General features: G+C 42.6%; 1 protein-coding gene across 3 annotated transcripts in view; it reads left to right on the top strand.

Annotated features, from left to right (window-relative positions):
- Positions 1 to 13,942, top strand: part of GMPS (guanine monophosphate synthase) — a 100,696-nt gene that overhangs the window by 44,667 nt on the left and 42,087 nt on the right. For all 3 annotated transcript variants that reach the window (XM_008266378.4, XM_008266379.4, XM_070072618.1), the window contains exon 2: positions 8,772 to 8,953. In XM_008266378.4, coding sequence (XP_008264600.1) covers positions 8,772 to 8,953 — 182 coding nt within the window. The remainder of the gene's footprint in view (positions 1 to 8,771; positions 8,954 to 13,942) is intronic.

The raw sequence follows: 13,942 nt of genomic DNA, 5'->3' as shown, positions 1-13,942 counted from the left end.
TTTTCTGTCTATTCCTGTGTGTGTGTGTGTGTGTGTGTGTGTATGTGTAACTTTAAAATACATAAGTAAGCCTTGACAAAAAAAAAAAAAAAAAAAAAAAAAAAAAGAGAGAGAGAGAGAGGGAAATAGATTGATTCCCCAAACACCCTGGGAAACTCTCTTCCTTGAGGAAGTGTTTTTCTCAAGCTGTTAGTAATTCAGTATAGTTGACTATGACCATGGCAGTGCTAGCTGAGTTATTGGGCTAGCCGAGATTTTAAGACATACTGTGATTTCAAAGATTTTTTTTTTCCTCCCACTTTTTGGGATATTTCAGTCAGAGGACAGCATATCACTGTAGAGCCATGGAGAATTTTTTTTTTTTAAAGATTTAATTATTTATTTGAAAGGCAGAGTTACAGAGGGGCAGAGGCAGAGAGAAAGAGATCTTCCATCCTCTGGTTGGTTCACTTCCCAAATGGCCACAATGGCCGGAGCTGGAACGATTCGAAGCCAGGAGCTTTTTCTGGGTCTCCCACGTGGGTGCAGGGGCCCAAGGACCTGGGACGTCTTCCACTGCTTTCCTAGGCCAGAGAAAAGATTACCTGGGTGCTTTGTCTCACATGGAAGAAGAATTCCAAGTAGACAAAGTAAAGAGAAAAACAAAATCTATTTAAAAGCAATGTTTATTTAACTCAGAGACCTCTTGCTAGAGTGGCCAGGAGGGGGGCTCCGTCAGAGGCAAAACCCTAAGGTGTTTATGGTACTGGGACTTTGAAGCACAATTTTGGGGAAGAAAAAAACTTGAAAGACAACATTCACTTACCCGGCAAGGACAAAACTCATCAAAAGACCTGATCTGTAGTCATATTTGCCGAGGGGTAAAGATAACTTTTAGGGGAAAAAGCATTTTGCATCCTAAATTTCCACTGGGACCAACCTGACTGCCTATTAACCTGTCTGATTCCTCTCACAGGCACTGCAGGCTGTGGCTTTTGCCACAGCACCGGCCCCGAACCATAGAGAATTAAAAAAAAAAAAGTTTAGACTAAAGACTAGGCCCTGGGCTACATGGATCTTAGAAATTACTTCTGGACTTAACTGTATTCCAAGGTGAAGTCATTGTAGGGTTTTAGGCAGAGGAAAGATTTGAGTTAGACTTTTTCCTTTAAGCACACTGGCTTGATATCCAAGGGATCAAACTCAGTATCATCAATAATGGAATAAAGGGACATTGTGCCCTTGCCATTGTACCACAGCAGAAAGGCATAGTAACTTCACCAAGGTAGAATTGTAAGGTACTTTATCTAGAGTCTGATGACACAGCCAAGAGGTCCTTGCTATGGGGCATTCTACAAAAAGCTGGTATGAACTTTTAAAATTGTCAGTGTCATAAAAAGTCAAAAAGCTAAATAAGGAGGTGAGCAGTTTAGACTAAAGGAGACAGTGACATGGCAGCATGTATGCAGTATGATGGCTAGGGTTATGGAGTTTTTTTAGTAAACCAAAATACTGTTTTTACAGCAACTAGGGAAATTTGTGTATAGATAACTATGAGTGTGATAGTGGTATTGTAGTTATGTCGGAGAATGTCCCTGTTTGCAGAAGATGCACGGTAAAAAGTTTTTGGGGTGGGGGAACGTAATGTATACAATTTACTTTCCAGTAGTTAAGGCAAAAAAGTATATTAAATGGAAATAGAGCAGATATGGCAATGTTACTGATAGTTGAATTTAGATGAAAAGTGACATTCATTATACCATACTTCCATTTTTTTTTTTTTTTTTAAAGATTTATTTATTTGAAAGGCAGAGTTACAGAGAGGCAGAGGCAGAGAGAGGTCTTCCATCCTCTGGTTCACTTCCAAGAGGCCACAATGGCCAGAGCTGTGCTGATCCAAAGCCAGGAGCTTCTTCCAGGTCTCCCATATGTGTTCAGGGGCCCAAGGATTTGGGCCATCTTCCACTGCTTTCCCAGGCCATAGCAGAGAGCTGGATCAGAAGTGGAGCAGCTGGGACTTGAACTGGCTCCTGTGTGGGATGCCGTGAATGCAGGTGACAGCTTTACCAGCTGTGCCACAATGCTGGCCTCCAACTTTTTTTTTATGTTAAGAAATTTTAAGGGGCAAGTAGAAGAACAGGATAACAGAGAATTTGGGTTACAATGGTAAAACTTCAGTATTGTAAAACTTAAAACTTAGTAGTATTGAATTAAATTTTTTTTTTGTTAAAAATTATTTCTGAGCAGTGTTTTCCTTCACTTTTTTCTGTTAGTCACTTCCATTACTTCATACTTTTAACTTCATGAAATATCATCAAGAATTTCTTTAATGAGAATTATTTTCCTTTATTTACATCCTTTATTATGGCCTCATTCTTTTCATCACAACCACTTGCTGATGTTAAATTTCTCTGTTTGCATATCTAGAGGCTCTCAAATCCCATCAGTGTCTATATACATTGCTAGTCTTCCATTCCTTCTATTTGCGTAGGACTTGAATTTCACTTCCAGCCTGATCATTTTTCATTTCCCTGCTGTATTTTCATCTTTGTTGGCCCGTCTCCTCATGAGATGATCGATATTTGTGAAATGTCCTCTAGGTTTTTATTTTTTTATTTTTTGACAGGCACAGTGGACAGTGAGAGAGACAGAAAGGTCTTCCTTTGCCGTTGGTTCACCGCGCTGATCCGATGGCAGGAGCCAGGTGCTTCTCCTGGTCTCCCATGGGGTACAGGGCCCAAGGACTTGGGCCATCCTCCACTGCACTCCCTGGCCACAGCAGAGAGCTGGCCTGGAAGAGGGGCAACCGGGACAGAATCCGGCGCCCCGACCGGGACTAGAACCCGGTGTGCCGGCACTGCAAGGCGGGGGATTAGCCTAGTGAGCCGCGGCGCCGGCTATCCTCTAGGTTTGCAAAGCTACCACAACTGTGTTCGTGGCTATTTGTAGTATAGTGACCAGTCACCAGCAGACTCTGAAGTAAGGAACTGTATTGGTCCCTGATCATGGTGTTAATCTGTTACCTAAGTGATGGTTTGTGGACTGCAGAACTGGCTCACATTCGGGTCTGAATGTGTATTACCTGTTTAAATAAATCCTGCTCTCATTCTTGTACCTTATTTATGTCTGCTTTGAATTAGTCTCTTAAGTATAGACAAAAACTTGGAATAAATCCAACTGGGAAGGATGTTTCCCAAAACAGTATATTTTTAAAAGATATTTAGTGGTTTGTTTGTGAAGTTTGTGAAAAAGACATCATCCATTTGGTGAAGTTTGTTCTTTATGCAGTTATTCATAATTAATACATAGCTCAAATTTGAACTATGACCTTAGGGAATCGGTGTTAACTAAACCTTGGTGTAAACTCTGATACTTGAAATTTATGCATATCATAGCTATGAGAAACAAGAACACTGCCTGTGATGTTAAAAAAAAAGAAAAGTGAGGGGCAGGTGTTTGGCACAGCAGTTAAGACCTTGTTGTGGGGCCAGTGTGGTACAGCAGGTTAAATAAGCTGCTGCCTGCAACAACATGGGCATCCCATTGGAGCACAGGTTTGAGTCCTGGTTTCTCTGCTTCTGATCCAGCTCCCTACTAATCTGGGAAGGCACTGGAAGATGGCCCAAATACTTGGACTCCTGTCACCCATGTAGGAGATGCAGATGGAGTTCTAAGCTCCTGGCTTTGGCCTGGCCCAACCCCAAGTGTTGCAGCCATGTGGGGAGTGAACTACCAAATGGATGATGTCTCTCTGTCTCTCCCTCTTTATCTTTAAAAAAAGATACTGTTGTGGGAAACATCCTCCCCAGTTGGATTTATACCAAGTTTTTGTCTCTACATAAGAGACTAATTCAAAGCAGAGACATAAATAAGGTACAAGAATGAGAACATGGCCGGTGCAGCAGCTCAATAGGCTAATCCTCCGCCTGCGGTGCTGGCACCCTGGGTTCTAGTCCCGGTTGGGGCACCGGATTCTGTCCTGGTTGCTCCTCTTCTAGTCCAGCTCTCTGCTGTGGCCCGGGAGGGCAGTGGAGGATGGCCCAAGTGCTTGGGCCCTGCACCCGCATGGGAGACCAGGAGAAGCACCTGGCTCCTGGCTTCAGATCGGCGCAGCGAACACATGGAAAAAGGAAGACCTTTCTCTCTGTCTCTCTCTCTCACTGTCCACTCTGCCTGTAAAAAAAAAAAAAAAAAAAAAAAAAAATTGAAAACAGGATTTATTTAAACGGGTAATACACATTCAGACCTGAATTTGGGCAAACTCTTTTCCATGATGAAAGAGTGGCAGCTGCTGCTGCTGAGCCCTTCTAAGTTCAGGTTGCCCCTTTCTTGGCCAGGGTGTGTTGCCCTAATTAAATGTACAAATAGTGTGGAGTTTGGATGGGGCTTCAGTGTAGGTGGTGACCATAACTTCTCCACAGGGAGCTCAGCACATGTTGTCATAGAAAACCGTGCATTATGAGGAAGTGAGGCTCAGGTGCCTCATGGGATGCACATGTGGCAAGCCTGTAGCCATGTTGGATCAGCATGAAAGAGGAGTGGAGTTTTAGCAGTCCTGGCTCCTACAAGGAGATTGCTGACATTTCTTTCAGTTTTTCTCCCCTCACTAGCTTCTTGCCTCGCTTATATTAACCCACTTGGCGATGCCTGTATCAACATGTCAAAGTGCTGGGTTCAAGTCCTTCCTCTGCTCCTAATTCCAGCTTTGTGCTAATGTGTGCCCTGGAATGCAGCAGGTGATGACTCAAGTAGCAGAGACCCAAACACCAATTTGGATTGAGTTATTGGCCACTGACTTGCATCTGGCTGCCGTAGGCATTTGGGGAAGCAAACCAGCAGATGGAAGATCTCTTTCTGTCCGCCTTTCAAAAATAAAAGGAAAATGTAAATAAATGAACTAGATAGATTTGGTTAAAAAAAATCGTGTTGATGGTAAAGGAACTGCTGAGTTTGAGAACTTTACACAGTAATATAGTTGTCTTTCAAACACACTTTATAATAGATCAGGGGCATGTGTGTTTATACACTAGGGGTAAAGGTCTAAAAGGATAAAGCTTGTCTCTGATGGTTCTACATTGTTGAATATTGACATGACTAAAATCTTCCATTTTTGTGAACCTGAGCAATTCTTTCTGGTTTATTAGATCCTCACATAAATATCTTCTGTAGGTGATTGTGACTTACAAAGGAGATAGTGGTGTGGTAGGGGAGAGAAGGGAAGAGGAGTGGAAATGGTTACACAAGTGGCTAAAAGACTTACTTAAGCTTCTTTTTATGTACAAATTTTACAGCTGAAGGGGGAAAACCTCCCAAAAATGTTTGTTGTAAACATTTAGAAGATACTAAAGAGCATAAAGAAGGAAAAATTTTAAGATTTCTTTGATGGGCAGAGTTTGGGAGGGATGTTGAGTGTTTTTTTTTTTTTTAAGATTTATTTATTTATTTGAAAGAGTTACAGAGAGGTAGAGACACAGAGAGATATCTTCCATCTGCTGATTCACTCTGCAGATTGCCACAATGGCCAGGCCAGGCTCCAGGAGCTTCTTCTAGGTCTCCCATGTGGGGAGCAAGGGCCCAAACACTAGGACCATCTTCTGCTTTCCCAGACCATTAGCAGGGAGCTAGATCAGAAGTGGAGCAGCCAGGATACAAATGAATGCCCATATGGGATGCTGGTGAGTATCACAGGCAGTGGCTTTACCTGCTATGCCACAAAGCCTGCCCCAGGAAGAAAAAAATTTTAAAATTACCTCTGGTTCCATCATTCACATACAACCTATGTAATATTTTGGTGTATATCATCCCATATTTTTTTTTGCATACATACATGTACACAGTTACAGTTTTACTCAAAATAAAGTGGGATCATGTTATGTATGTTTCCACTAAGTGGATTTTTAGGGTGCATACCTGTTTTAAGGCATTTTGGAGTGTGGGCATTAGGTACACTGGTTAAGATGTGACTTGGGACACCGACATCCCATATCGTAGTTCCTGCGTTTGATACCCTGCTCCACTCCCTAATGTGAACCGTGGGAGGCAGCAGAGATGGCTAAAGTAGTTGGATTCATTCCACCCACCCACATGTGAGATCTGGATTGCATTCCTGGTTTCTGGCTTTTGGTCTTGGCCCTGCCTGCCCCAGCTGTTGTGAGCATTTGGAGAATGAACAAGCAGACAGGATCTCAGTCTGTCTGTCATCTCAATTAAGTTTTTTTTTTTTTTTTAAGATTTCTTTATTTATATGAAAGGCAGATTTTTTTTATTTATTTGAAAGATCTTCCATCTGCTGGTTCACTCTCCAAATGGCTGCAACGGCTGGAACTGGGCCAATCTGAAGCCAAGAGCAAGGAGCTTCTTCTGGGTCTCCCATGTAGGTGCAGGGACCCAAGGACTTGGGCCATTTTGTACTACTTTCCCAGGCCATAGCAGAGAGCTGGAATAGCTGGGACTCGAACCTGTGCCCATATGGGATGGCAGTACTTCAGGCAGTGCTTTGCCATAGCGCTGGCCCCTCAATTAAGTTCTTTACAAAAAAAAAAAAAAAAAACTTATGTAAAATTTAAAACACACACACACACACAAACACACGCACACACAAACCATCCCTCCACCTCCACTCCATCCCACCCGCCTGCCAAAATAGAGACTAGACCTTTAACCTTCTGGTCCCCCAATTTCAGGGGTTTTAGTACATGGATAATCTTATTCATATCCACCTACTTTTGCATTTTTAAAAAAATTTTTAAAATTTATTTGAAAAACAGTAAGGGAGGAGGGCGGGGCGGGGTGGGAGGAGATCTTCATTTGCTGATTAGGTCCCTAACTGGCCATTACGGCCAGGGCTGGGCCAAACCAAAGCCTGGAGCTCTATCCAGGTCTCCCACATGGGTGGAAGGGGCCTAAGAACTTGGACCATCTTCTGCAGCTTTCCCAGGTGTATTAGTAGAGATCTGGGACTCAAACTGGTATTCTGCATTTTTTGAAGTCAGTTGCAGATAAATATTTAAGCATATGTATTAGAATTTTACATTTTGCTAAGTTACTTTATGTAAAAATGTTGTCAGTGTATACTTGACAGAGATAAAATTTAAAAAACCTAAAAACCTTTTGAGAATCCTGATGTTATGAATTAGATGCATGTGTATAATTTTCCTCAGGTTCAGGTGGAGTATCAAAAATACAAAATGCTTCTAAATCTGAAACTTCTTAAGTTCATGTTGGCTATAGTAAAGTCTGTGCAAGTACTGCAAAACCCATAAAAATGTGAAATCATAAATACTTGTGGTCTCAAGCATTTCACATCAGGGATATTCAAACTATAATACAGAAAAAAACAAGTCAAGTGAATCTGGCTGTGCTTATAGAGCCTAGCAGAAAACTTTTTAGTTTCTTCCTCCTAAGTACATCCCTCATGGAAATGCTGTGACGGTTAGATAGAGTGACCATCTAACTTATTATCCAAACTGGGACACTTTGAGATTAAAAGGAGGTTCTGTAAAAATAGTGTCAGGTATAAAGCAGGATGTTATCTTTTTTTTTTTTTAATTTTTTTTTATTTGACAGAGTTAGAGACAGAAAAATCTTCCTTCCGTTGGTTCACCCCCCAAATGGCAGCCATGGCTGGTGCTGTGCCGATCCGAAGCCAGGAGCCACAAGCTTCCTCCTGGTCTCTCACACGGGTGCAGGCTCCCAAGCACTTGGGCCATCTTCCACTGCCTTCCCGTGCCACAGCAGAGAGCTGGACTGGAAGAGGAGCAGCCGGGACTAGAACCTGGCCACCCATATGGGATGCCAACACTGCAGGCGGAGATTAGCCAAGTGAGCCATGGCGCCAGCCCCAGGACAGTATCTTGGCATAGCTGGATTGTATATTCATTGTAGTACTAGATAATACATGTAGGGGCTGGCATTGTGGCAGGTTAAGCCACTCCTGTATGAGAGCACTGGTTCTCATCCTGGCTGTTGGGCTTCGATCCATTTCCCTGCCTGGGAAAGCAGTGAAAGATGGCCAAAGTTTGGGCCTTTGCCGCCCATGTGGGAGACCACATGGAGTTCAAGGCTCCTGGCTTTGGTGTGGCCCAGCCCAGCCCAGCCTAGCTATTGCAGCCATTTGAGAGTCAACCCAAAGGATGGAAGATAACTGCCATTCCCCCCTCATCCTGACTCCCCCATGATCTTTCAAATAAATAAGTCTTTTTTTAAACAAAGATAATGCATATAAGGTATTTCTACATCTAGTTGATTATATCGCATAGTCTATAAGTGGTAGTTTTATTGAATTTAAAAGTTTATATGTACCCATGTATGGATATGTATTAAAGTCTTCCCTTTAAAAGAAATGCTTTGGAGCCAGTGTTGTGGTATAGCTGGTAAAATTTCCGCCTGTGACACCAGCATCCCACATGGATACTGGTTCAAGTCTCGGCTACTGTGCTTCCAATCCAGCTCCTTGCTAATGGCCTGATAACACAGCAGAAGATGGCCCAAATCATTGGGCCCCTGTACCCATGTGGCAGACCTGCCAGAGGCTCCTGGCTCCTGGCTTTGACCTGGCCCAGTCCTGGCCATTGCAGCCATTTGGGGGAGTGAACCAGGGGTTGGAAGATTTCTATCCCTCTGTCTCTTCCTCTCTCCTCTGTAACTCTGCTGTTCTTTGAATAAAGAAATAAATGTTTTGAATTGATAACTCAGAACATCATAAGTTTTCATTAGTGTGCCTTTTTGGAGCTGGCAGCAGTTCACCATTTTTTAAAAATAGACCTAATCTTCTTTTGTATTAATATTTGCAGGCGGAGAATGCTGGAGGAGACCTTAAGGATGGCTGCCACCACCATGAAGGAGCTGTTGTCATTTTGGATGCTGGTGCTCAGTATGGGAAAGTCATAGACCGAAGAGTGAGGGAACTATTTGTGCAGTCTGAAATCTTCCCCTTGGAAACACCAGCGTTTGCTATAAAAGAACAAGGATTCCGGTAGACTTTTCATTATCGTTTTTATGAAGAGATTGAGCTTGGGTCATGGGATATTTTATTATTGATTTGCTTGAACACTGCATATTCCTATGGAAATAAGATAGAGAATGGTTTTGAGAAGTTTCCCATGGTTCCCATTTGAAAGAGAGGGGTGGAAAGGAGGGATTAAGCTTTCAGTTAAGAAGATCACCAGGGCCAGTGCTGTAGCGCAACAGGTTAAAGGTCAGCCTACAGCACTGCCATCCCATATGGGCTCCGGTTTGAGTCCCGGCTGCTCCGCTTCTGAACCAGCTCTCTACTATGGCCTGGGAAAGTGGCAGAAGATTTGGGCCCCTGCACCCGCATAGGAGACCCAGAAGAAGCTCTTGACTCCTGGCTTCCGATAAGCTCAGCTCTGGCCATTGTGGTCATCTGGGGAGTGAACCAGCGGAATGGAAGACCTCTCTCTCTGGCTCCACTTCTCTCTGTAACTCTGTCTTTCAAATAAATAAAATAATTCTTTCAAAAAAATTACCTTAATTTTAACTTTACAGTTAGAAGAACCTATATGAATATTTGATGTTGATAAGATTTGTTGGTCAGAGTTGTATGCAGGTGTTAAGGTTGTTTATTCATCCTAAAAGTGCTTAATCCAAAGAAATTACATAAAATTAGGTAGAATACCCAAAAGAGAAGAAATCTGTTTACAACAAATCTGTTTTGCTTTCTGTTCCAAGAGGCTAGGTTCTAAAGTATAAAAAATATTTCCTAAGTCTTAATATAAGGACTAACTCCAATAGCTTATACCCTTAGAACTGGTCAGAAAAACAGCCAACATCTGTACAATGTCTTTTTAAAAAGATTTTCTTATTTATTTAAAGTTTATTCATTTGAAAGGCAGAAAGAGAGACATCTTCCATCTGCTGGCTGCCTTCCCACAATTCTGTAACGTCTGGAGCTGGGGCTAGGCCAGGCTGAAGCCAGGAGCCTAGAACTCAGTCTGGGTCTCCCATGTGGGTAGTAGGAACCCAAGTACTTGATCCATTATCTGCTACCTCATAGGGTATGCATTATCAGGAAGCTGGACCTGGAAGCAGAGCCAGGACTCAAAAAACCCAGAACTCCTATATGGGATGTGGACATCCTAAGCAGCCAGCTTAACCACTGTGCCAAAAACCTTAACAACTATTTCTGGTTAATGCTGTCCTTCCTCCCCTCCCCTCGCCCTCCCTCCCTCCCTTCCTTCATGATTTATATATTTATTTTAAAATCAGTGTTAGAAGCAAAGAGAGAGAGAGATTTTCCATTCTCTGGTTCACTCTCCAGACGGCTTCAACAGCCAGGACTGGGCCAAGCCGAAGCCAGGAGCTTCTTCCAGGTCTCCCATGTGGGCACAGGGCCCAAGCCCTTGGGCAGTCTTCCACTTCTTTTCCAGGCACATCATCAGGGAGCTGGATAGGAAGTGGAGCAGCCAGGATTCAAACCGATGTCTCTATGGGGTCCAGGTAGCACAGGTGGTGACTTAACCTGCTATGCCATGGTGCCAGCCCCTGCTGTACCTTTTTCACATAGAATTATTCTTCTTTATTAGAGTGTTTTTTTTCTAGAAGCAAACAATTGCAGTTTGTCCTTAGTTGGCACAGGAACACCCCTCTACCACCAAATTTTTTTTTTTTTTTTTTTTTTTTTTTTTTTTTTTTTTTTTGAGATTTTCTTTCAAAGGTGGGGTATGGTGCGAGAGGAAGATAGAAAATCCATCTACTAGTTTACTTCCTAAATGACTGCAATAGCCAGGTCTGTTCTACGCTTAGGCCAGGATCCAGAAACTCCATTCTAGTTTCTCACATGAGTGGCAGGGGCCCCAATTCTTTCACTAACATCCCAGGCACATTAGCTGGGGTCTGGGTCAGAAGCAGAGTATCCAGGTTTCCAATCCGCACTCTGATATAGGATGCCTGCTTTGGAAGTGGTAGTTTAACACAGTGCACCACAGTGCTGGCCCTGGCACATAAATATAATAGACATGCCATGCATCTCCAAAACATATTTTACCTTTCTTTGAAACAATTGTTTTGCAAATGAGAAAATGGTTAAAAGAACTTGTAAAAACTTAATAGACATGTGCAGTGCATATTGTTCTGTGTATTTATTTGGAAGGCAGAGTTACAGAGAAGCAGAGGCAAAGGCAGAGAGAAGTCTTTCATCCACTGGTTCACACCCGAAATGGTTGCAATGGCTGGAGCTGGGCCGATCCAAAGCCAGGAGCTTCTTCTGGGTCTCTGATGTGGGTGCAGGGGCCCAAAGACTTAGGCCATCTTCCGTTGCTTTCTCAGGCACATTAGCAGGGAGCTGGATTGGAAGTGGAACAGCTGGGACTCAAATTGGTGCCCATATGGGTTGCCAGCACTGCAGGTAGCAGCTTTACCCACTACGCCACAGGGCCGGCCCCTCTGTGATTTTTTCATTCTAAAGTAGAGTAGTGAAAATCAGAAAAGGCAGGTTTACATTTTTTTTTCTTTTAAGATTTATTTGAGAGGCAGTGTTACAGACAGAAGTCTTCCATCTGTTGATTCACTCCCCCAGTGGCCACAATAACTGGAGCTGGACAGTTCTGAAGCCAGAAGCTTCTTCCAGGTCTCCCATATAGGTGCAGGGGCCCAAGCACTTGGGCCATCCTCCAGTGCCTTGCTAGGCATTTTAGCAGGGAGCTGGATCAGAAGTGGAACAGCTGGGACTTGAACTTTTGCCCATATGGGATGTAGGCGCCACAGGCAGCAGTTTACTATGCCACAGCACAGGCCCCAGATAGATTTAAATTGATCTCTATTCCAGTTTTAGGATACAGATTAAAAGCCACACTCCTTTAAATGGTGGAATTTTAAAGATGTGCTCCTTGAGTTTATCTAATTCAGCTGTGTTGATGTACTAGCAAGAATTAGTTTCATAGACTGAGAAATCTGAATGGCTGTGTGTCAGACCTAAGCCCTGCCATTTTCCCCCTCCTAAAACAAAATATCCTTTGTAAACAATACTTTAGATTAGGGTGACCACATACTTGGCAATAGAAATCTGTGTTTCCTGTCAGTTGATCATGAACAGTTCCTAGGTCCAATTTCTTTAGAAGTTTTTTCTTTTCTGTAGTATGGAGAAGATTAGGAACTGTATAGCACTGTGGCTTTTTGAACCATAATTCTTTGCCTGAAGTACCTGTTTGACCACCTTTCTTCTAGAATAAATGTTAGCTTTGTAACATCAGAGACATCTTAATCCACCGATTTTAGAACTTTGATCTGCCTGATACATAAAATTGATATTTGGGATAACTTAAGGTTTGTTGGGCCTTCTAATAACACTTGTAACAGCACACATTAGTTTCAAAATAGCACTATGAGAAACAGACTTCAGTGATTAGCTCTTCTCAAGATTTATGGAGATAAGAATTTTCATAATTGGTTTAAGTACTGCTTGACTTTTATCCTTGACTAAGTCCATCACATTTTAAAAATAGAACTAAGAATCTTAGAGCCTTGAGTTGTTTAGCAGATTAATGAAGAATGCTGGGCCATCCTATGTTATCCTTTATAAAGCTAAATATACTGAGATTCTGGAAATCTTTATCAGTATGTTTTATAGAATTTTATTTTATTTAATATATTTTCATTTTTAGGTAGGGTGACAGAGAAAAACGCTTCCATCTGGTGATTCACTTCCCGAATGCCCTCAGCAACCAGGGCTGTGCCAGGCCAAAAGCAGGGGCCTAGAACTCCATCTGGGTCTCCTATGTGGGTGATAGGGGCCCAAACATTGAGCCGTCTTCTGCTTTCCCAGGCACAATTAGCAGGGAGCTAGACTGGAAGCAGAGCAGCCAGGACTCAGCCAGCACTCTGATTTAGGTTTGCAAGTGGTGGCTTAGGCTGCTTCACCACAACACTGGCTTCCTGATGATTTTAATAGTAAACTTAAGGAACAATGCAGAAGACAGATGATATTAAAAACATGTACTTGCATGTAAGACAACTCAGAAAAGTTTAGTAAATGAATGGAATCTACTGTATGATTAAGACGTACACAAATACCATTTAATTGCCATCAATAAGAAATGTGCTTGCTTTAAAGAAATTAAATAATTGGCATTATTCAGAAAAATTAAACAGGTTTATTTGTATTTGTTACATGGTTGAACTTCTAAAGCTTTTTCTTTTTTTATTTTATTTTTATTTATTTATTTATTTTTGACAGGCAGAGTGGACAATGAGAGAGAGACAGAGAGAAAGGTCTTCCTTTTGCCGTTGGTTCACCCTCCAATGGCTGCCGCGGCCAGTGCACCACGCTGATCCGAAGGCAGGAGCCAGGTGCTTATCTTGGTCTCCCATAGGGTGCAGGGCCCAAGCACTTGGGCCATCCTCCACTGCACTCCCTGGCCACAGCAGAGAGCTGGCCTGGAAGAGGGGCAACCGGGACAGAATCCGGTGCCTCAACCGGGACTAGAACCTGGTGTGCCAGCGCTGCAAGGCAGAGGATTAGCCTATTGAGCCGAGGCGCCAGCCCTTCTAAAGCTTTTTCACTGACACATTTTGACCGTTTAATGATTTAAGTCCCTGCATTTATATTAAAAGTCCACACACAAATGAAAATGAAAAAACTGCCAATACCTGATTTCTGTCCTCCATTTTTCACTCACAGTTATACACTTGGGTACCTTTTGATGCCGTGGGGAAAAAAAACTTAACTTTGGAAATACTAATAAGAAAAAAATTTTTTTGAGGATAAAATAAAATATTTCCCATCACAGTAGATTCTTAAGCACATTGTCCATGTGTGCTGCCAGCTAGCTGGATGTCTTTTGGCATGATTTTTACACGTGTGGCACAGATGGTGCCCAGGTTGATATCTTCAGAAAGGCCAACAGAGAGGCTCACTTGCCTCCTGCAAGGTACCAGTCATTGTGCTCTGGAAATACAGATCTGTTTTGAGGTTCTGAGCGATTTCCCGTGCCAGATGCCAGGTGGA

This window comes from Oryctolagus cuniculus, chromosome 4 (assembly GCF_964237555.1).
Source record: "Oryctolagus cuniculus chromosome 4, mOryCun1.1, whole genome shotgun sequence".
Classification (NCBI taxonomy): domain Eukaryota; kingdom Metazoa; phylum Chordata; class Mammalia; order Lagomorpha; family Leporidae; genus Oryctolagus; species Oryctolagus cuniculus.
This window is presented reverse-complemented; position numbering and strand designations above follow the sequence as displayed.